The 22,087-nt window shown below is 49.3% G+C and overlaps 1 protein-coding gene across 1 annotated transcript in view; it reads left to right on the plus strand.

Moving 5' to 3' along the window:
- Positions 1-22,087, plus strand: part of dlg5a (discs, large homolog 5a (Drosophila)) — a 41,565-nt gene that overhangs the window by 1,830 nt on the left and 17,648 nt on the right. Inside the window, 15 exon segments of the mRNA XM_042064943.1 lie at positions 5,935-6,003; positions 7,947-8,115; positions 8,600-8,743; positions 9,862-10,045; positions 11,887-12,146; positions 13,275-13,587; positions 14,302-14,532; positions 15,949-16,133; positions 17,046-17,171; positions 18,202-18,334; positions 18,784-18,911; positions 19,017-19,192; positions 19,340-19,443; positions 20,249-20,341; positions 20,778-21,794. Coding sequence (XP_041920877.1) covers positions 5,935-6,003; positions 7,947-8,115; positions 8,600-8,743; positions 9,862-10,045; positions 11,887-12,146; positions 13,275-13,587; positions 14,302-14,532; positions 15,949-16,133; positions 17,046-17,171; positions 18,202-18,334; positions 18,784-18,911; positions 19,017-19,192; positions 19,340-19,443; positions 20,249-20,341; positions 20,778-21,794 — 3,332 coding nt within the window.

A 22,087-nucleotide genomic window follows, 5' to 3' on the forward strand; every position in this document is an offset into this window, starting at 1 on the left:
TCCTGCATTGTCAGTCACCTGACACCGACTCAGACACAGTGGAAAGATGGGATGGGGTGGTGCTGGGGTTGGACCGGTGTAGCCTCCCTTCTCTGAGCAATAGCATATCCTTGTGTGCTTTTTCTGTGCAGCCAGATCTTAACTAAGGCAGGGGCAGGATGAGCCACTGCTGACTGCTCATCGTCCTGCCTGTGCCTGTGCCCCTGGATTAGAGCTTCCTGCAGAACCACGCTTGTCATCTCTGTCTCTGGCTCTTAGTCTCTCTCCATTTCACAGCATGCTTCTGCTTGAGTCACAACCTCCGAGCGCAAGTGCCTTCAGACAAGCATGTTAGAGAGATGCTTCTGCACAGCTTGGGCTGCAGTCTTCCCCTTGCATGTTTAACTGGCTGCTCTGATCACAAATGCAGTACAGTGAAATGCTATTCTTTTAAGTGTTCCCCTGAGTGGTAGTACATTTCCGTCAGACAGTCCTTGCTTATTCATCTCGGGAGGATTACGTCCATTCGTGTTCTAAGCTCTTTCAGTCAGATGTGCATTATCATGCCTCAGCAGCCATCTCTATCAGTGTTTCTGCACCCAGGCTTACTCTGATTTGGGCTGAAAGGTATTTTCTTTTTCTCTCGCACTTTTTTCCCCCCCCCTTTTCATTATCTTTTCGGGCGGTGTGATTACTGCGCCTTAGCATGCTGGTGCGAAACTTAAGATGAGCCTTAGCTCCCTCCTCACAGAGCTGTTGGATGAAAGTGCTTTGTGTGTGTGTGTGTGTGTGTGTGTGTTGGTGATGAGGTACTCTGATAGCAGCCTCCTCTGAACTTATTTTCTCGTGCTGCGTTTTCGGCAGGCTCTGTTTCGTTTCACTGCCAGGGCCTGCCCTCCTGGAGCAGACCACTGACGCTAGTGCTGGAGCCCCAGTGCAAACGCCTCCCTCCCTCCCTCCCTCCCTCCCGCAGCAGTGGAGGAGGGGCACTGTTGGCTGGTTCACGGCTCCTCCTCACCTCGCAGTATGGCACCTCCAGAAACTGGGCCGAGCAGCGTGTTAATGGAGCGCTGAGGGATGCTCACATTGCTAACGTCCAAACCCATATATTTTCCCCTGGGCAGACATCCGTTGCATTTAACTGAGACATGAAATCAATTTTGCAAATGAATCTCTGCTAAGTGAGCTGTGCTGACAGTTCAGAACGTAATTTGAATTCTTGGTTGAGTTATTGCTGGTGCACGTGCACACTTATGCATGTATACAGGCAATCTGATTGTAAGAGTTTTAAAATAATCTGCAATATGTAATGGATTCCTGCTCACATTTGAGCAGATAGTTGATTATGCTGTGCACTCCACGTGCTCTGTGCATGCTATCAGCCTTGAGCTCATTGCAGTGACCTATAGTGTGTTATTGCTCTGTCCCCCAGCCGGGAGCAGGCCCTATGAAATATTACTGTCTCCCAGTGCTATTCATTTCCATTTCAATGACTCAAGCAGTTGTTCCACATGAGGCCTTTTTGGACACTGGGCCAACTGGTTACTCCTCCTCGCAGTCAAACGGAGAGCCCAGGCCAGAGACAACAGGCCTTTTGTTTTAAGTTTAGCTGCCCCCAAAGTGCTCATTCAGCAGCTTGCCCTGTTTACCAACCAGAGGGACTGTCAACTTGCATCCCAGTGCATTAGCCCCAGTAGACGGAGTGAGCTATAGTCTGTCACACAAAGCACTCTTCGTCTTAAATATTCGAGTGTCTCTCCCCAGCCATGCCCTGTCCTCCCCTGCCAAAAGCCCCGCAGGACATCATTTCATCCGCATGACCAGAGAGGTTTCATTTTGCAGGGCTCTCTGGATGACTTGTATGCCTTGTGATTTTAGAAAAACAACTAAAACAACAAAACATTGATTACAGTGATGTTTTGGCACAGTGCCTTTAAATAGGACACGTGAGGCTTAATAGAAATGTGGGTATTAAAGTTAATGAGGGCAATGCACAGATTTGATTCTTCTGTTTTGGGGTGCCATCTAATGGTCAGGAACTAAATATTGTCTTGGAGCTGACCAGGAGATTAATGCATGTCTCCAGGTCCCAACAGATTTGAGAAATGGTTGTTTTCCCAGAGCTGGAGGTGTTGTCACTAATAGGGTTCAATAAACCTTTCGATGAAAAGCCATGTGGCACTAATGGTGCGAGCATGTTCAGGCTGGATCAAGCCATATTGATTTCTCAGCCATTTAAGGTGTGAACACAACACATCATTATTTCAGTTCCCTCATGCAAAAGGGCCTCACCAATTTAACCTGTGCATGGAGGCCCATTTGGAGGTTTTGCAGGTAAATAAATTAAAGCGATATCTCGAGATTTCTGGGAAACCACCGTTTTTCATAGGCAATATGTAGGGGGTCTCACTAGCCCATTATGCTTGTCAATGGGGATAGGTTAGCCTGGCAACCAGCATTTAGTGTCACTGTCCAGGAAGTGATGCCTTCGGAACAGTCCTAATTTGCAGTATTCTCAGGCCTCTTAATTGCTGTACTGTAGAAGACTCAGGAAGTGCCACTGTGTAAGCAGGGACCATGAAGTAGGCTAATGGAAATAACCAGTTGGGTTCTAGCACTGATGACTGGGTTGCCATGGCCCTGGGGGACAGCAAGAGATTGATCCTGTCTGATAGTGGTCTACATGGTGAAACAGGCTGAATACATAGCTAATTCCCCCGCAGTGTGGGGGAAGACTTGACTGGCTTAGCTGACATCAAACACCATTTGCTAAGCATGAGCTTTAGCACAGTAGATGTACAATGCAGCAGAGTTCCCACACAGGGTGTGTCAGTGGGTGAGTTGTTCAGTAGCAGAGCTCTAAACAGCAGGAACTGGTCTAGACTTTGAGATCAGGGTTCTGAACTCTTTTATGTGTCAATTTTCATGCACTTGACTCACGTAAAAGGTCCATTGTGTGGTTGTTTTGTTATGTCAGAACTGTATTTTTTTGTACATACTTTCAGTTTAAATCATTGCTATTTTTGTAGGCTTTTTAGGTTAGGTCTATAGATTCTCTGTTCCACAGGCAGTGATTGTCAGAGTGATGCATTGAGTCTGAGACTGTGATGCATTGGGCATGAGATGGTGCTCTTCCTTTCAAGTGGCTTTGTGGTTTACTCGGTTGAAGTGCTTACAGTGCAGGATGTGGTCAGCTGCTCAGTACCATGTGCCCACAGATGAGGCTGTTGTGGTCACGGGTCAAGTGCTGTTGAACTCCACATAGAGCCCATTTTTCAATTTGGCATATTTTCATTTTGAGTCAAGCATGTTTCCCTCTAAAACTTTCTTTAAACTTCTGTTTTGTTACTAAAAATGCATTCCAGGCTAGCTGACTATATTATGAAAGCAGTTACCCAGCACCTTCAGAGTTGACTGCTTATAGGCTTGCAGTCAGAGGTAGGCTAATGTCTGGCAGCTCTGCTTAAGACAGCATTTGAGCTTAGCTCACTATCTCTGCGTGCCGTACACTCTTCCTGATCCTCATCTGAACGACTGTAAACACTGGCGTCACATGATCTCCACCCATCCTCCATTGGCCAACGCCTGTGAACCTTTGCCCCCGCGTGCCACAGACTTGCCATGCAGGCCTCAAGGGGAGAGTGAGTGTCCCTGTGGTGGAACAAAGTGTGGCTGATTTGCGTGATGCGGCCACCTCGGTCCAGCTTGGCTGGGCCCTCCCGTGGCAGACTGCGGTCTGTCTCTCCCAGAGGAGCACCGGGGCAGGGGAGCTGCCCTCTGTCCAGATTTAATCAAAAAGCAGAGGCTCCTACAGCAGAGCAGGATCACAGCCAAAGTCACTTCGATTTAGTGGCATGGAGATGTGGGTAAATGGAATCGTTTGTCAGCTCGGCAACACCCCCACCCCCCACCCTCGCAGCCACATTCGCTAGGCCCAGCATCAGGAGCAAGGCAGCTCGCTGACAATGAGCAAAGCTGACAGTTTGTTAATGCAGACTAGCAGCTGAGCTTCAGTGGGGGAAAGAGAAGTAGGCAGAAATGTGGTGTTATTTGTGGGTAGCAAACGATCTTAAAGAGATGTGCGCTTCTTGCTTCTTAGGGATGCAGGGCTTGAATCAGATTATTTAGATTCGATAAGATTTTGGGATAGCTCAGTAAGTCATGCTAAAAATCAGATTCTTGCAGCTTATCAAGCCATGAGAGGAAAGATATATATATTTTTGGATTAGTGCTCCCGAAAAAGCTTTAAAAGCAAGACTCGAACTCATCCATTATTTAACTTCTACCATCAGCACCCCTCTCAACCCAGAGTTGTCCTTTTTGAGAAAGCCTTGCTCGTCTTCGCTGCCAGTCTGCCTTTGTTCTGTCTTTTATTTATTTATTTTGTCTAACCATACAGTCGACTTTAATATTCCGTATGATTTGCCATGGCAACGCATGTCATACCCTATCTGTGTTGATGGGAGGGAGGGAGGGAGGGAGGGGGGGGGGGGGGGCTTGGGGAAGGATAGTCTCGTTGCCTTAAACAACTGTTGGACTAGGAGGCAACACAACGCAGGCAACACAACTGAAGCATTGCACGAACAGCAACCCTGAGGCAAAGCCTGACTTTCCTGACCTACTTAAGATAGGCCTTTGTTATCTTTGTGCCATCTTGATCTGCAAGCAGAATATTGCCCTGTGTTTCACACGAGGCATCTACATGTGATATAAAAAAAAAGAAGCCCTACAATTTCAGAGGTCTAATGAAATCTTATTTAACCATCAGATCCCATTCAGATTTGGTTGTCCTTGTAGTGGTATGTTTTGACTTCCCTCTATGTCCAGACTGTCAACACGTGTAGAGGAAAGTGAAAGCTGGTGTCTGAGCCACTAACGTCAGGCATGTCGGCATGGACAGCAGGATGTGAATCCTGCAGACGGTGACACAGCTCTGGCAGTGGAGGCTGAGTTTATCGATGTGGTCAGCATGTTTGCAAATGATCGCCTTGCTGGGAATGAGGCTAATGCTAATTGCTATTGATAATGAATAGGCAGTGGGCAAGAGGATAATGCCTCTGACCCTGATCAAGGAATGAGATCTATTTAGTTTACTGCTTCAGCAGACATGCACAGCAGTTTAAAGGCAATTTATTTGCAAGGTTATCAAAGATCAGATGTTTTTGCTCTCAGTCCTTTGTATCTTTGGAGATGCTATCTGTTGAGTCTGAGCTGATAATTCTGTTCCGCATGCTCTTATGATATGTTCCAGGCGTTCTGTGGATTAGGCTGCTGCGCAGAATGTACGATATTTTGTGCTGCCTCTTTCTAAAGTCGCATGCATTGCACGCGTGCGTAAAAATAGCCTGGCTCTCATATTCAAAGCCCTATCCAGTTGTCTCCAGCCACAGCGAGTGAAGATCCGTGGCGATAGCTCTCCTCCAGCTTCCAGAGTGTTTCCTTCCCCCCGCTGATTGATTTTCCTCCCCGTATCTGATAACAATGTGGAATCAAAGTAAAGCCCCGACTCCTCGGAAGAGCCAGAGCAGATGAAACAGCCGCGGCTCAGAGTCAGCACTGCAGGCTCCTCCACAGACCAGCGCCGCACAGCGCTGATAATTAGGCCTGTCCTTGTCACGACTGTAGGCCCGTCATCAGCACTGCTCTCGGCTGTGAAGGGCCCGGGTGCGGTTGGAGGACGTTTTAATGCCCCCGCTGCCCACCTGATTAATGGCATTAAAAAGAAATGGGCACAGCCAGCTTCAGGGAAATGGAGATTTTTCTCCCCTCATTATTTTAAGGAGAAGCTTGGGTAAATCGGCTCACATTGGTGGAGGGTGTGTGGACTAAATCTAAAAGTAAAAGTGCATCCAAGACACAAGTTGGCTCCACAAAACTGTAAGATCAAACAGAATGAAGAGAACTTTGATCTTTCATGCAGTCTTTTTCTAAAAGTTCCATTTTTGTCCCCCATAGGGTCCACTAACAGTGTGCTGTCCACCATGCCATCGGACTCGGAGAGCAGCAGTTCCCTCAGCAGCGTGGGTGAGTACTGTACGTATGTGTGAGGCCCATTAAAGCTGGCCACGCTAACATGATTCCCATTGAGTCATGTAATGTTTCTAGGCAGACTGACTCCCATTGCAGTGGAGGCGTTCTTCCTCCCAGAGAGGTGAACTCATGACCTTGTCACTGGTCGCGCTCTGCTCTGCTCTGCCAGGACAGCCACAGGGGCCCAGCACACACACAATGCACACAAGCCTCACAGCCCATTACTTCCCCACCAACCCAAGGGGGATTTATTAAATGCAGCAGTGGTTTCACAGCCGTAATCAGACGACTGATTAATTTCTGTAAATAATTGATCGCAAGGCTCGTCTAAGCTCCTAACGAGCATAACCCAGTCAGTGTCTGTCCTTCAGCGTCCGCCCGCTCTGGCTCTGACCGGCTCTTGTGTTTGTTTCTCACATCGGCGCTAAGTTAATCAGCTCATATGCTGCCGCTGCAGCAAGCTGTGCAGATCAGCGTCAGCTGTGACACTCTGGCGCTCCACCTCCACGCTCTGTCTGCATCCATCACCGCAGAGGAGACGCCAGGCACCGCGTGCTGGAAGTGGAGGTGTGAGTCACGCTTGTGCCAAGTGTGTGTGCGCGTTTGGAAGGGGGTGTTGACAGTGGGACACAAGTCTCTCTCTCGCCCCCCGCCCCCTCTCTCGCTCTCTCTCGCGCCCCCCCCCCCCCCTCTCTCTCACTCTCGCTCTCTCTCTATCGCCCCCCCTCTCTCTCTCTCTCTCTCTCTCTCTCTCTCTCTCTCTCTCTCTCTCTCTCTCTCTCGCTCCCCCCCTCTCTTGCTGTCACTCTCTCTCTCTCGCCCCCCCTCTCTCTCTCTTGCGCTCCCCCCCTCTCTCTCTCGCCCCCCCAGTCCTCTCTCTCTCGCTCTCTCTCTCATGCTCCCCCCCTCACTCTCTCTCTTGCCCATCTCACTCTCTCTCTCGCTCCCCCCTTCTCTCTCTCTCACTCTCTCTCTCCCCCCCCCCCCCCCCCCCCCCCTCTCTCTCTCGCTCCCCCCCCCCTCTCTCTCCCCTGCTCCTCTCCTAGTGACTCAGCAGTCTTGTGTTGGGGCACTGCGGGGCCAGGAGAAAGCCTGGCGTCAGGGAAACAAACAGGGCCTCTGTGGGCCCAGTGGGCTCTCAGGCAGCCCTGACGGCTCCAGACTGAAAGCAGGGGGACGGGGGGGAAAAACATCCTCACTTGTCACTTGTGCTTTTAAGGACAGCCGCTCAACCCCTCCACCCCCCCCCCCCCCCCCCCATCCCCAGACTGCCTGTCCCTCCTCTCCTCTCTAGCTCATTTTTGGCCAAACGTTGGAAAGGCTGAGTGCAGTCCAGCATACTGACTAGCTCAAGGACGAATGAAAAACATTGAACTTCATCAGTGCCGAGAGAATAGAAGGCAGATGCTCTGACCTGTCCAGCAGTCAGAACCTGCCCAGCCACAACAGAATTGGACATGCTTTGTGATGCAAGACATAAAGAGTGATGAAAGCTTGAATTAGGGTTTAGACAATCAAGAATAGATTATATGACTGAAAACAGATATACAAGGGAACTACCGGTAATCCAGCATTCAATATGTAGTTCATCTTTTTTTGAACAGGAGAAGATTATTATCATTGTGGCTGCTCAAAATCATTAATTCCCTGAGTATTTGTCATGGCAGAGACTGAGATTAAAATTTTTTTTTTTTGCTCTGTTAGTTGATTTTTAAGGCCGTCTTTTACATAACGTGTTGTAAATATGTGGTTTGACCTTTTCCTCTTCTGTAAATTTCAGTTACTCGTACATTTTCTGCTTATGGAAAGCCGCGGTTTAACGAGTTCAGGGAAGATCAGAAGCCCTGGGCCAACTGTTGGTGTGCGTGTGCCAGTGTGTTGGGGTGGAGGGGTTGGATTACCGGGCATTGCCATCGGTGACGTGCTCATTGTTGCAGATACAACGGGTAAAGCCTCGTCACCACCGCCCGCCCTCAACGACAACCGGCAGACGAGCGAAAGCCTGGACACCGTCCTGTTCCAGTTGAGGCAGGTGACCCGTGAGCGCGACGAGCTGCGCAAGCGTCTGGCACTCGCCTCGCCTGGCACCACCTTCGACGACTGCAGGTAAGCAGCCCAACGCGTCGCAGGAGAGCCTTATGTAAATCTCACTCATGGCTCCTGCACATCGCCTCCAAATCAATACACACAGAACAACTATTCACAGCTTCAGTGTCCACGTCCACTGCTCCAGTAAATGACCTTCATTCATTAAAATGGTGGCAAAGGTGGACTGAATCATGTGGGCTGTCCTCTGTCCCCACTGTATTGTCTGTTCACGTAATGATTAATGTGTGTGTACTGCCCTTCTGAAAGTGGGCTCTTGCTCTCCGCACACACGTGGTGGTGGGACTCAGAGAAGCCCATTGTTTTAGACAGAGATCGATCCTCAGCGCCACTGTAGGCTCGTTAGTTCCAGTCTGTGAAGGTGGCGCCTCTCTTGCTCCCGTTTTATGTGGGCTAACATTGAGGCTGCCCTTGAGGTCCGCCAGGGTGGGGGACGATGACACCGCGTGCCGCAGGGGCTTGACACATCTCTCCCTGACCACAGGCCAAACTCCAAAGCGAGCCATGACTACGAGCGTCTGAAGTCGCAGTGCATGAAGGCCATGGCGGACCTGCAGGCGCTGCAGAACCAGCACACCAAGACCCTCAAGCGCTGCGAGGAGGCCGCCAAGGAGGCCGACTTCTACCAGTGAGTGGCCAGCACTTCCTTCTCCCGCTCCGCCACCCGCCACCACAGACACACGCATCCAGGGCACCGTTCTTGGATCTAGAAGTAGGGCAGTCAGGAAAGACCCAAATGCTCTGGGAAAAGGTTCTAGCACGGCACATCTGCGATGCCTTGCTCTGCTCTTTGCAAGTACTTGGAAAGCCAGTGAGTTAGTAATTCACAGACAGACACACTTGCACACTTCAGCACATTAGACAGTGAGAAAAGGGACCATCTTTTCTCTGATCTTTTTTAAAACTTTGTAAATGCCTAATGTGAAGTGCCATCGTGTACTTTCTGTAATGGGATTTTTAATTAGTTAAGAAATAATAAGTGTTGTGGCATTGCTCAATTCGGAGGAGGACAGGATAAGTGCTCAATTTTGCAATTAAATAAATTGGAAGGCTATCTATATGCTTAATGTACTGTATCTATCTGTTATCTCTCTGCCCTTTTAAAAACAAAACACACAAAATAGTGCTCCCTGGTTGAGTTTTATATGTGATCCATTAGTTGTAAACATATTTAATCCTCCAAACCCAATGCCATGTGTTTAAGTATAATGAGTTGACCAGGACAAACTCCACGTCTGCTCTATTTGTAACCTTAGTAACTGCAAATGATTGCATCTGTTTATTTGTACTTTGTTTATTGTCATGTTGGCAAAGTAGAGAGTGTTTTTATACAAGACATTATATAGTCACGTAAGGTCAGTGAGCAGCAGAGCAGGACACTCTCACACACACACTCACACACTCACACACACACACACACACCCTGCGGGCCAGATGAGAGGATTACCTCAACACTGAGACAGTGATTACTACAACCACAACTGCTGCCCCAAAATCATCAGGTTATGAGCACAAGCAGGTTATTTCAGGTTAAGTCCAGTGCTTTTTTTGGAAATTTGAGTAAATCTACATAAACAAGTTCCACAAAAACATGTAATGTTTCTTGTTGGTGCTTTTTCATTTTTCACCACAGATTGTCTGTTTTGGTGTTTGTGCACAATTCACATATTGTGTGCGTGTGTGTGTGTGTGTGTGTGTGTGCGCGTGTGTGTGCGTGCACGTGCGTGTGTGTGTGTGTGTGTGCAGTATGCTGCACAGTCGTGTGCTGAGTGAGCAGGCACAGATGAAGGAGGACCTGGAGCTGATGAAGAGGGACAGCACTCAGCTGGTGCGGGAGCACAACCACCTGAAGCAGAGCTGCGAGGAGCTCAAGCGGCTCCACAGCGAGGACCAGAAGGAGGTGGCGGACATGAGGCTGCAGCAGCAACAGGTGAACACAGACCCCAGATCAGCTCCGCACGCTGAAGTCCACACCACACCACTTCTTTACATGGGCAGGGGCTTGATCGTAGACATGGCTTAATGAATCTGTGTCTTTGTTTATTTTTCAGTGCAGCTACTACTTTTTATATGGAACATTCATATCAGTCTGAATACAGTATTGAATACTATGCATTAGGGGCAGCCGTAGCCTACTGGTTAGTGCTTCGGACTTGTAACTGGAGGGTTGCCGGTTCGAACCCCGACCAGTAGGCCACGGCTGAAGTGCCCTTGAGCAGGGCACCTAACCCCTCACTGCTCCCCGAGCGCCGCTGTTGTTGCAGGCAGCTCTCCATACTGTATCTTCGTTTAGCAATTTCTGAATATGGGTAGCACTCTGCTTTGAACAACTGACATTTCATTTCCCCTTTGAAAGTCCCAGTTGTAAGAGCGACAGGCAAGTCTGATAGCTTAAGTAGTTTACCTCCATCCCACTCTTTGCTTTTAATCCCAGATAGTGTAGATTCACTCCCTCACTTTCTCTGCTGAGATCCCTCCCCCTCGGGCTGGTGCTCTCCCAGTCGAGAGCCATGCTGGCGGGCTGTGCTGGCTTGCTGTGCTGGCGGGCGCTTGATTAGTGCTGAGGAGAGTGAGAGAGTGCCCTGTGCTGTGGAGTGAGCGTGATGGCAGGCTGATGCTCTTGACCTGTCAGCAGTGGTTATGCGGTCACTGACACCCTCCCCACGCCGCCCGGCCTCGTCCCAGGGGGCCCTCCGCACGCTCCGTCAGGCAGCGCCAGCGCTGCGTACTAAGCACTTTACCCAGAAGGTCAGCCAGTGAGGGCACAACCCCCTGACTTATCTGAAGGGCAGTAAGATGCTTACTGCCAGTCAATAGCAGTCATGCTGGAATCACCGATACATCAGTCGGCGGTCAGGTGCCTTAGGACTTACCAGATCAAGCGGGTGCTGTGTCTCTCCCGAGATTGGCCAATTAGACTAATGGCTTAAGCAGAGATCTGGATGCTGGTCTGCAGCAGTCCAGCTCTGTGTTTAGACCATGGCAGGCATGCACACTGAGTGCTCTCTCTATGAATAGACTGGAACATCTCGTGTTGACACTCTGCAGCGGTAGATATCCGTATTGGCCCGTGTACACACAAAACAAGGCTGTGTTTGTTATTAGTCACATTGACCCATTGTTGCCATCTGCTGCTGGCTCTGTGTAATTAAATAAAACTAGAAAACTCAGGAATGTTTACTGCTCTTAGTAGCACAGTCACTGCATGTGTCAAATGAAGCTGAGTGATATGCCTTTTCCTATGGCCCGTAATGTGTGGCAGCCGTGGCCTACTGGTTAGCACTTCGGACTTGTAACCGGAGGGTTGCCGGTTTCGAACCCCGACCAGTAGGCCACGGCTGAAGTGCCCTTGAGCAAGGCATCTAACCCCTCACTGCTCCCTGAGCGCCGCTGTTGTTGCAGGCAGCTCACTGCGCCGGGATTAGTGTGTGCTTCACCTCACTGTGTGTTCACTGTGTGCTGTGTGTGTTTCACTAATTCACGGATTGGGATAAATGCAGAGACCAAATTTCCCTCACAGGATCAAAAGAGTATAGACCCTTTCAACAATAAAAACAAAAACAATGCTTGAACATTCTATTTGGTTCCCAATCTACTTCCTCTGCATTAAGATAACATATGGAATGTTAAAAAGGAAGTCTTGTGGGGCCAGCTATGATGCTGATAATGGAACTCTCTTGAAAGGGTCTATACTTATATTTATATATATATATATATATATATATATATATATAATGGAAGGGTTGGATCCATGTTTTTGCTGGCCTGCAGGTCATGCGGGAGAATGGGTCCTCGGAGGTGCTCAACCAGCTGTACGACACGGCCATGGACAAGCTGGAGGCGCTGAAGAAGGAGTACGACGGCCTGAGCCAGCGCTACGGCGAGCTGGTGGCCAGCCACAACACGGACGCCGGCCGGCTGGAGCAGAGCGAGGAGGAGCGGCGCCGGCTACAGAAGCAGATGGACACGCTGATGAAGCAGCGCGACTCGGCCATCCACTACCAGCAGCAGTGCTCCACCTCCATGAGGAGGTACAGTAGGCCCGCTCACACCATAACAACTGACCACCTCCATGAGGAGGAACAGTAGGCCCGCTCACACCATAACAACTGACCACCTCCATGAGGAGGAACAGTAGGCCCGCTCACACCATAACAACTGACCACCTCCATGAGGAGGTAGGCCCGCTCACACCGTAACAACTGACCACCTCCATGAGGAGGTACAGTAGGCCCGCTCACACCGTAACAACTGATCACCTCCATGAGGAGGTACAGTAGGCCCGCTCACACCATAACAACTGACCACCTCCATGAGGAGGTACAGTAGGCCCGCTCACACCATAACCAGCAGCAGTGAAAAGATGGATGGATGGATGGATGGATAGATAGATGGATGGATTCTTTATTGATCCCCAGGGGAAATTCAAGGTCTCAGTAGCATACAGACATCACACACACATTCACTAACAGAAGAAAAAAGTAATTAAAAGTGTATATAATATAAAAACACAACTAAGCAATAAGGACAGTAGAAGATAAAGAATATACTAAAATACAAATTATACTAAATAACACTTAATTTAAATCAATTCTGTAAACAGTATCCACATAGTGCTCCACCTCCATGAGGAGGTACAGTAGGCCTGGGAGGGGGGGCACTGGCCCGCTCACACCATGACCAAGCACTGAATGCTCTGAAACACATCCTCTCACTCAGGGTTTAGGTTAAGATGGCCTGCAGCTTTTTAGTAGGCAGGTCTCTCTGATTGATTGTGTAGTAGGTGTAGTTGTAGTTGAAGTTGTAGTTGTTGACTTTATTGTCCCCATGGGGCAGTTGGATTTGCGGCACAGTCGCAAGGCACTTCATGACAGGACATCAGACATACTGTATGACAAACAGATAGTCCATACATCAGACACCGACAGACATAACATGAAGAACATGCATCACACCCTACAATACACTATGCACCCTTGGGTTCTGACCAGGCCATTTGGACATCTAGCTTATTTTGGCTGATTTAAGGCTTTTATGGCTTGTGGTATAAAAGATCATTTGGATCTGTTCTTGGTCAGGAGGGGTGGGCAGAAACGACGCCTAGCTGGTGCTTATTTCTACCTTTTGTCTGTCAAATGATGAGCTGGATGCCTCCCCAGGTTGGACTCGATGCAGCAGGAGCTGAACAAGGCCTCGTCCCAGAACAAGGAGCTGCAGCGGGAGATGGAGCGGCTGCAGTCGGAGGTCACGCGCTACAAGAACTTCCAGCTGAAGGCGGCCAAAGACGTGGAGAAGTTCAAGGAGGAGCGTGACTCAGTCTTTAACGAATACCGGCTGATCATGAGCGAGCGGGACCAAGTCATCAAGGAGGTGGACAAGCTGCAGACGGAGCTGGAGGCGGCCGAGGCGCGACTCAAGAACACGTCGTCCGAGAGGATGGTGGCCAGCGAGGAGCTGGAGGCCCTCAGACAGGTGGCCACACCCTGCTCCTACACACACGCACACACGTGCGCGCACACACACACACACACACGGAAACACCAGTTTCTCTCTCTGTCTCTATATATATCTCTGGCAGTGAGTCAGAGTTATGAACCCACAGGGTGTAGCAAATGGCTTCTCACAAAAGCCTCTGTTTTCTTCTTTTGTTCTGTACCGACAGTGACGCATAGCAGTGGGTGTGACATGTTTACACTTCGGTTATTATGATGTTTGTTTATAATGATCATGTGTAGGGAATACCAGTTAATTTTTGGATGCAAACAAACATGTTAACTGTATCTGCTATACTTTTCTAAAATGGATAGTCGACGATAATCGTTGATTATGATTGGCTAACGCCTCATTCAAAGCTGTTGTAATATGCCATAAACTAACACCTGTGGCCACATTCCATAAGCAGCGTTACGGCACCAAATAAAATTAAGCTGCTGTGTTTGTTTGTTTGTTTGTTTGTTGCTTGACAACCATTATTGCTGAAGAACTACTTTGTTTTGCGAGAGAAGGGTGATTTATATTGTTTAATAATTTTTCTTTCTGTGTGTTTACTTTATGAAGCCATGCCAGGGACCTTTAGACACCATTTCAGAACAGCAATAAACTCTGTGAAGTCATAGATTCCAGTGATTTTTAGAGCAACAATCGCTAATATTAAATGTGCTTGTCGCTCTCCCATGATTTTGTAAGGAGCTGAACTCGTCTCTGGTGGATCGGGACCGCGCTATCTGCGAGCGGAACGAGCTGCTGGAGAAGTACTGCCACGAGGTGAAGGACAAGGCGGAGGCCCAGAAGGAGCTGAGCCAGGCCTGCAAGGACATCGAGACGGTGCGCGAGGAGAGGGACGTGGCGCGCAAGGAGCGCACAGAGGCCATCATCCAGAGAGACCAGCTCCTACGCGAGTACTACCAGGCCAGACAGGTAGCTCAGCCTGGCCCTGCACCTCTCCACGCCACACACACACACACACACACACACTCACACACACTCACACTCACACACACTCTCTCTCACTCTCTCACTCTCACACTCTCACACTCTCACACTCTCTCTCTCTCTCTCTCTCTCTCTCTCTCTCTCTCTCTCTCTCTCTCTCTCTCTCTCTCTCTGAGGAGACTGAAGCACTCCACCTGGCTCATTAGTGGTTGTGTGATTGTAGGCCAGTGGCACTGCAATAAAACGGGTCTCTTGCTCTAAAGGCGGCAGAATTAGGCCTATCGTTCCTACACAAAGTTCATTACTTGAGACCCGACAGAATAAACTTGAAATTGCCCTTTTGGCATAAGACTCATTTAAATAAGTGATGGTGGAGTAAAGGGATTTGGGAAGAGCAGAATGAGTCAGTCAGTGAAGCATCTCCGACGCCATGCCTCTAGAATACTGACAGAGGGAGGCCCTGTGATAGCTCCTCAGGGAGAGCAGCAGGGAGGGGGAACAGACCCTGTCAGCTTCAGGGGCGAGAGCACAAATCAGGCCTCGCCACACTTGGCCTTCCGCTCAAAATGAAACGCTCAGCATCCCTCTCCCGAGCGCTTAAAAGTGCCCTCTCGCACCATTCAGCACTTGCCTGCATCAGGAGTTCTAGAAAAGCTGAATCCCATTATGATAAACAAGCTCTCGCCTTCTCGAGCCGCTGCACACACACTCTGCCCTGCCTATGACTCGGACATTAATTAGAAGCCTTGTTATTGCCTGCGTGGTTCACACGGGGACGTGAAGCCCATTTTCTGGGGAACTGGAGACAGAGGTCAGGATTAAACGGAGTGGACCCGTGGTAGCTGCCATCTGTCCCTCCCTTCTTGTTGTGGCCCCAGGGGCCCGTGGTCATGTGGCTCTCGTCCACCGCCTTCCTCCTCACCTCCATCCTGCCTCCTCCTGTCCTCCCTCTCTGCAGTAAACCTGGCAGGCTAAGGTCACACACACACACACACACACACACACACACACATACACATAAACACAAACACACATCATGAGGCGCTCTTAAAATCTGATAAGCTGTCAGCCGTTAGATTATTTTCTTGGAGTGACCCCAAAGCAGATTTAAACCCTCAGCCAAAATCTACTCCAACTACATCAACTCCCCCCTTGCCCATATCCACCACTAGATGGTGCTCTGAGCGAGTCCCAGCTATGCCAGAAGCTTACAAACTGTAAGAATTATTGAATGTGTTTTATTCAAAGACCACATATGAAATAAAGTGAGCAAATGAGCCTGGATAAGGGAATAGACTAGCAAGACTGTCCAAATGCTTGTTGTCATTAAAAACACAGAAATCCTTAAACGTTTCCCAAGTGAACATGCTGTCACGATGAGCTGATGTCTGACCCCAACAGAAACAGGACTCGGCCACTCTGGACATGGAGCGCGCCAACAAGGAGATGGACATGCTGCGCAAGCAGTGCGAGGCCATGAGCGCCGAGCTGAAGGAGGCCGTGCAGGAGGCCGAGGTGGCCAAGTGCCGGCGCGACTGGGCCTTCCAGGAGAGGGACAAGATCGTGGCCGAGAGAGAGAGCATACGGTAAATGCTGCTTCAGGTCACCTCCGTCCACTTTCCCAGGAGGGGAATGCTGAGTGCTTAACCAGCACAGGCCTCATTGTAGACAACTGCGCACTTGGATCAAAGCACTATATATATATACTCTAAAAGCCTTATGCAACTGCAGCCATTTATTTATTAATTGTTTTTCTTTGTTGTTCCTCTAAGTAGTTCACTGCAGTGTCTTTTCAGTCATAATTTAGTCAGTGAACTTGTGTCTGAGGCACTGAGTGTTCAGGCACTGAGAGCAGTTTTGCAGGGCATGGCCCCAGGCCTGTAGAGAGTGCTTCTGTTGATGTTAAAGTAGCAGCAAGGAGATTTGGTCAGAATCTAGCCATCTATCTACCAAAACGCAGCACAATTCTTGAAAACACCAGCATGGCATGCCACCTCATTTTATTTTGCGATATAGTTGATGGTGATGTGTTGCTTTTTAAAAAAAAATAAATAATAATTGCTGGGGGTTCGACCCAGACCACAGTAGGACATAGTGTGAAGCTTAGGTGGCTAGATGCTACGACTGGTGTGTTTATGTCAAAGATCCTTGATTACTAGTAAACTACGTTTGCGCCTCTCGCTCCGCTTTAACCCTCTCTGTTTATGTCTTTCACATGACTGTATACCATGGAAACTTTGACTTTGTGGAAACTTTGTCAGCAGTACTAGTTGTGTATAGACCCTTTCAAGAGAGTTCCATTATCAGCATCATAGTTGGCCCCACAAGGCTTCCGTTTTAACATTCCATATGTTATCTTAATGCAGAGGAAGTAGATTGGGGCCCAAATAGAACGTTCAAGCATTGTTTTTGTTTTTAATTGTTGAAAAAAACATGCTTAAAAAAAGTGGCGGATTGCTGCATTCTGTCCCTTTAAGTGTTTCTGTGCTGGCTTACAGGACTCTGTGTGATAACCTGCGCAGAGAGCGAGACCGCGCTGTCAGCGACCTGGCCGACGCCCTACGCAACCTCGATGATATGAGGAAGCAGAAGAACGATGTCTCGAGGGAGCTCAAAGAGTTCAAGTATGTCAGAACTCTCATTGTGTGTCTTCCACTCTTCCTCTCTTATCTCTCTTTTTATCTTCCCCTTCGCTTGTTGAATTGTATCCCAGCATTAAACTTTCATCACATGGATTTATCACCTTTCACTTCATCTCATAAAAAGCACAGCCTGCAATACCACTCCCATGTTTTGATTCCTCTGGTAGTAGACTGCTAGACGGCGATTCCTACAGAATGAACCCCCACCAGGCCATAGTCGTTGTGGTGTGCTGGGGCTTCTCTGTGGAGCTGGAGATCAGCTGCAGCTGGAGCTGGACCAGCCACTTTCTCCTGGCAGCACGTCAGCGTGTTCAGATTAAATCTGTAATCCCAAAACACACCCATGCTCCTGGCTACACCGCCACAGTCGTCTCTGGCTCCACTTGCCATAGGGCCGAATGGTGAACCCACACGCCCCCTGGTGGCGTCAAGGGTGTGTGCTAGCAGTGGGGATTTCTCAAAGGTTAAAGACACCCTCCAGGCCTAGTTCACAGCGAGGTGATCCACCCACTGTTTGTGCACATTCACTGTGCATGTGTATGCAAGTTTTAAAGCACTGGTTCAGGATCAGAAGAGGGTAAAATCCATTCACGTTATTTATTAATTCAGCAGAAGCTTTTATCCAAAGAGACTTTAAGTACAGCACATTTAAGTGGGTTTGTTCCTTGGGAATAAAACTACTTGAGGCCCAAAGATAAAATGAGTTTTGTTCATTTCATGCTTCAGCAATTTATAGATACAATACACTTTTGAAGGGACAGAGAAATCTAGAGACCTATAATAATTCTTTGTTGTCTTTTTTGTTGATTTGTGTCATTTGGAGATATTAACACAAAAATATCTACATGCGCCACATTCTTAAGTATACCGAAACCCTAACAGGGAAGCTACACCAGGAGCGTTACTGAAGCGTTCCGTTCACGATGCGTATTTTTCCAATAGTTTGTTGATGTAAATATGTGTTGTGTGTGTTATGTGAATGATGTTGGCATGTGTGTGCACTCGCTTGTAGAGAGAAGATGGAGAGCCAGCTGGAGAAGGAGGCTCGTTTCTGCCAGCTGATGGCCCACAACTCCCACGACTCTGCCATTGACACGGACTCCCTGGAGTGGGAGACGGAGGTGGTGGAGTTTGAGAAGGACCGGGTGAGTGCCACTGGAGACTGTAAAAATACCCCTGTAAATATCCGTTTGTCATGTTGCCTTCACACTTCTGCTTGGGGTCTCCTGGGTATGCTAGTTGCTAAGCAACTTTATATGGCAACACTAACAAGTGCCTGAAGAGCCAGATTCAGATGAATGAGTCAAAGGAAGATAGTAAATATAGAAGTCGTCCACCATTCTAATCCCATATACTTTTTGTCAAATCCAGCAAATTGATCTGGATACATAGCCATTTGTACAGCCAAGAAGTCATTGTAGCTCATTCTTCATCAAGCTTCTCTGGTTACTGTATTTGAAAAGAGAGATGTGTCTTCGCTCTTATTTGATCAACATCAGAATGTAATGTAGGGATGATGTATTAGTCGGAGCGATCATATTCTATCACCGCAGAGCAGTGTCCTCATTTGCCTTTGGTCTTTATTTGGGTGCAGGATGACATGGACTTAAAAGCACTTGGGTTTGACATCGCAGAAGGGGTAAACGATCCCTATGTACCCGGGGATTGTGGGATATTTGTGACCAGGGTGGACAAAGGCAGTATTGCAGATGGGAGGCTAAGGTATCCTGTCGCTTCTTTAATCCTAATTAAACAGCATTACGTCTGAATGATTGTGGTGTAACTTTGTTTTGTTTGTGCTCATGAGATGTACCTTGTCATCTTAAGGGTGAACGACTGGCTGCTAAAGATCAATGACGTCGACCTGACCAACAAAGACCGAAAACAGGTCATCAAAGCCGTGCTCAACGGCGGTGGGGTCATCAATATGGTGGTGCGGCGGAGGAAGTCCCTGGGCGGAAGGCTGGTCACCCCAGTGCACATAAATCTCACCGGACACAAAGGTATCACTTTCCATCCGTCCGCTGTCTGCGAGCCTCATTGTATTAATCTGTCTGGAGTGGGCATACTCTTAGCTCTGGTCATTAGTCTTCGGTCTACAGTGATTGTTTTTTTTTTATTTTTTATCTCTGACCATCTCTCCCCGACAGACTGTGGCATCGTGCTGGAGGGCGGAGTGTTCGTGACCACCATCGTGTCAGGGAGCCCAGCTGCCCGCGAGGGCTCGCTCACTGCAGGAGACCGACTTCTAGCTGTGAGTTTGCCACGCTCACTGTTGGGCATCTGTACTATATATATATATATATATATATATATATATATATATATATATATATATATATTTATATTTATATTTATATTTATAGCCAAAGATGCAGTCGGTTATACATATCCCACCTGTTTAGCAAAATATATACTTTTCTTCAAGAGGGATAAAGAGTCCTCTGCCACTAAGCCCTGACCTTAACTTAATTGTGGCCCTCCAACTGCGCTATCATTTTAATCCTGCTCCTTACTCATAATGGCTGAGTGGCATTTATGCCTCCTAGCCACATTTAAAAGCAAGCGCTTACTGTAGTTAAGTTGTATGATACGCGATAGCTTTGCTCTTCGATGGCTAACGTGAGGAACATATGCCTTTGCAGATCTTAATCGCCAGAGAGGGTCAAGTTCTCTGAAGCCTTCTGTGGATGCTGATCATAACTGATGACATTATTAGTTCCCTTCTCACACATAATGTGTGGAAACTCAAAGCAATGTGACTGTGACATGAAAAGCAATAGCAGGTGCTCTGAATGTCAGGCTGAAATGTAGACTGTATCTGAAAGTAGAAATGTGAAGAGTTCATTGGATGGGTGACCTCTTTTAGAATGTTGCAGTGGGGGGGGGGGGAGGAGAGACACACGTTGCTTCTCCAGGCTAGTCTTGGCATCTTTAACTCCTGCTCATGCTTATTGTGATGGAAATTTGGGGACCTGAATAGTCCCCCTCATACTTTTTTTCTTTGCTCTTCTCTCTCTCTTTTAAGAAGTTCTGACCTACATTTCCCCGTTCCCCAGATAAATGGCATCGCACTAGATAACAAATCACTGACTGAATGCGAGGCTTTGCTGAGGAGCTGCAGGGACTCTCTCAGTCTCTCCCTCATGAAGGTGAATTCTAATGAAGCACACTCTCTTATTTCTCTCTCTGTTTCTTTCTCTCTCTGTTCTCTCTCTCTCTCTCTCTCTCTCTCTCTCTCTCTCTCTCTCTCTCTCTCTCTCTCTCTCTCTCTCTCTCTCTCTCTCTCTCTCTGTGTGTCTCCTCATGTTCATTTCACTATGTAGGCCCCCTACCAGAAATAGCACATTTTTGTGAAGATTTGGTCCTTGATGTGTGACAGTTTTTGAGCTTTCTAATAGTTTGGATGGATCACTTGATCTCACTTTCTATCAGCTGATGGCCAGTGTTTGTGCCAGTGTCTCGTCTCATCTCAAGTGTCTCATGTCATCATTTCTCAGCTTCATACTTGTGTGTTGATCTGTCTGTGTCTACATGTACAGTATGTTGTGTTGCTGCTGGTCTAATGACGTGCTCCTGTAACTCCAGTTTTTCCCTCCGAGCTCCTCTGGGCAGAGCAACATCTTTGAGAGCATGAGGGAGGTGGAGAAGTCCAGCGGGCGCCTGCTGATGGCCGAGGTGCACTCGCGCAACAGCCGCAACCTCAAGCACAACAGCTCCACGCAGACGGACATCTTTAGCGGCGAGGCGGCGAGCGCGGCCGCCGAGCGGCGGAAGGGCCGAGGCGTCGAGACGGACGAGGCGGCGCCGGCCTACCCCTCGGAGCGCAAGCCCTTCCCCTCGGCCGCCGTGTCCGTGCACCCCAACTCGCTGCGGCCGTCGTCCGAGCTGGGCCCGCCGCGCTACCCCAGCGCCTTCCAGGAGTGCTGCTACGCCCGCCTGGAGCCCGCCGCCGGCCCCGGCGACTGCGTCACCGTGGAGACCACGCTGGAGCGCAAGCACAGCGGCGGCACCTGGCCCAAGATGGTGGTGGCGGGCATCGGCGGCGGCGGGGGTGGGCCCGTCTCCGTGTCGTCGGACGCCCCGGCGCAGCTGTCCATCTTCAAGTCGCCCAAGCAGCGGAGGCCCATCTTCGACGACGTCTTCAAGTGCCCGCCCGACGCCGCGGTCCCCAAGCTGCCGGACTACCGGTCCTCCCCGCCTCCTCCCCCTCCGCCTCCGAACGCATCCACCCAGCTGACCTCTCACTCCCCGCAGCCCTCCAAGCTGGACCCTCCGCCCCTCCCGCCGATGCCGCCCACCCGCACGGACTCCTTCAAGTTCAAGCACAAGCCGCAGGGCAGCTCGGCCTCGGACTCCACCATCACGGAGCCCAAGCCGGACGAGCGGAGCCTCAGCCTGAGCCTGAGCGTCAGCGGCGGCAGCAGCAGCGGTGGCCCGCACAGCTTCAGCGAGGCCAAGCCTCTCGCCTCCCGCAAGTCCTGCGAGGAGGACATCGGCCGGCTGCGGTATGAGGAGCCCGAGGTCAAGCGCCCGCGGCCCAAATCCGCCCCAGCGCTGCGCCGCAGGATGACGCCGCAGACCATCGCCCTCCCCAGCTTTCAGGTGTGATAGAGCCCCTAACTCCCCAACGCCTTTCTCTTCTTCTCTTTCTCTCGATCCCTCCCTCCCTTCCTCCCTCCCTGTCCTGGTCTCACCGCCTGCCTGCTTTAATTAGCCTCTCAGCCAGAGATTGATGCCCCTCTCCGCTCCACAGCCCTGAGCCTGGGTGCAAACTGCTGAGCCATGCTCCTCGCTCTCTATGTGAGCTATTAAGCAGCAGATGCCGTTCTTTCTCCAGTGTCCAGCTCCTGCACTTATATAATAGCTGATATTTATTCACTCAGTCAGGCAGGTGC

The sequence above is a fragment of the Alosa sapidissima genome, chromosome 16, assembly GCF_018492685.1.
Source record: "Alosa sapidissima isolate fAloSap1 chromosome 16, fAloSap1.pri, whole genome shotgun sequence".
NCBI lineage: Eukaryota > Metazoa > Chordata > Actinopteri > Clupeiformes > Clupeidae > Alosa > Alosa sapidissima.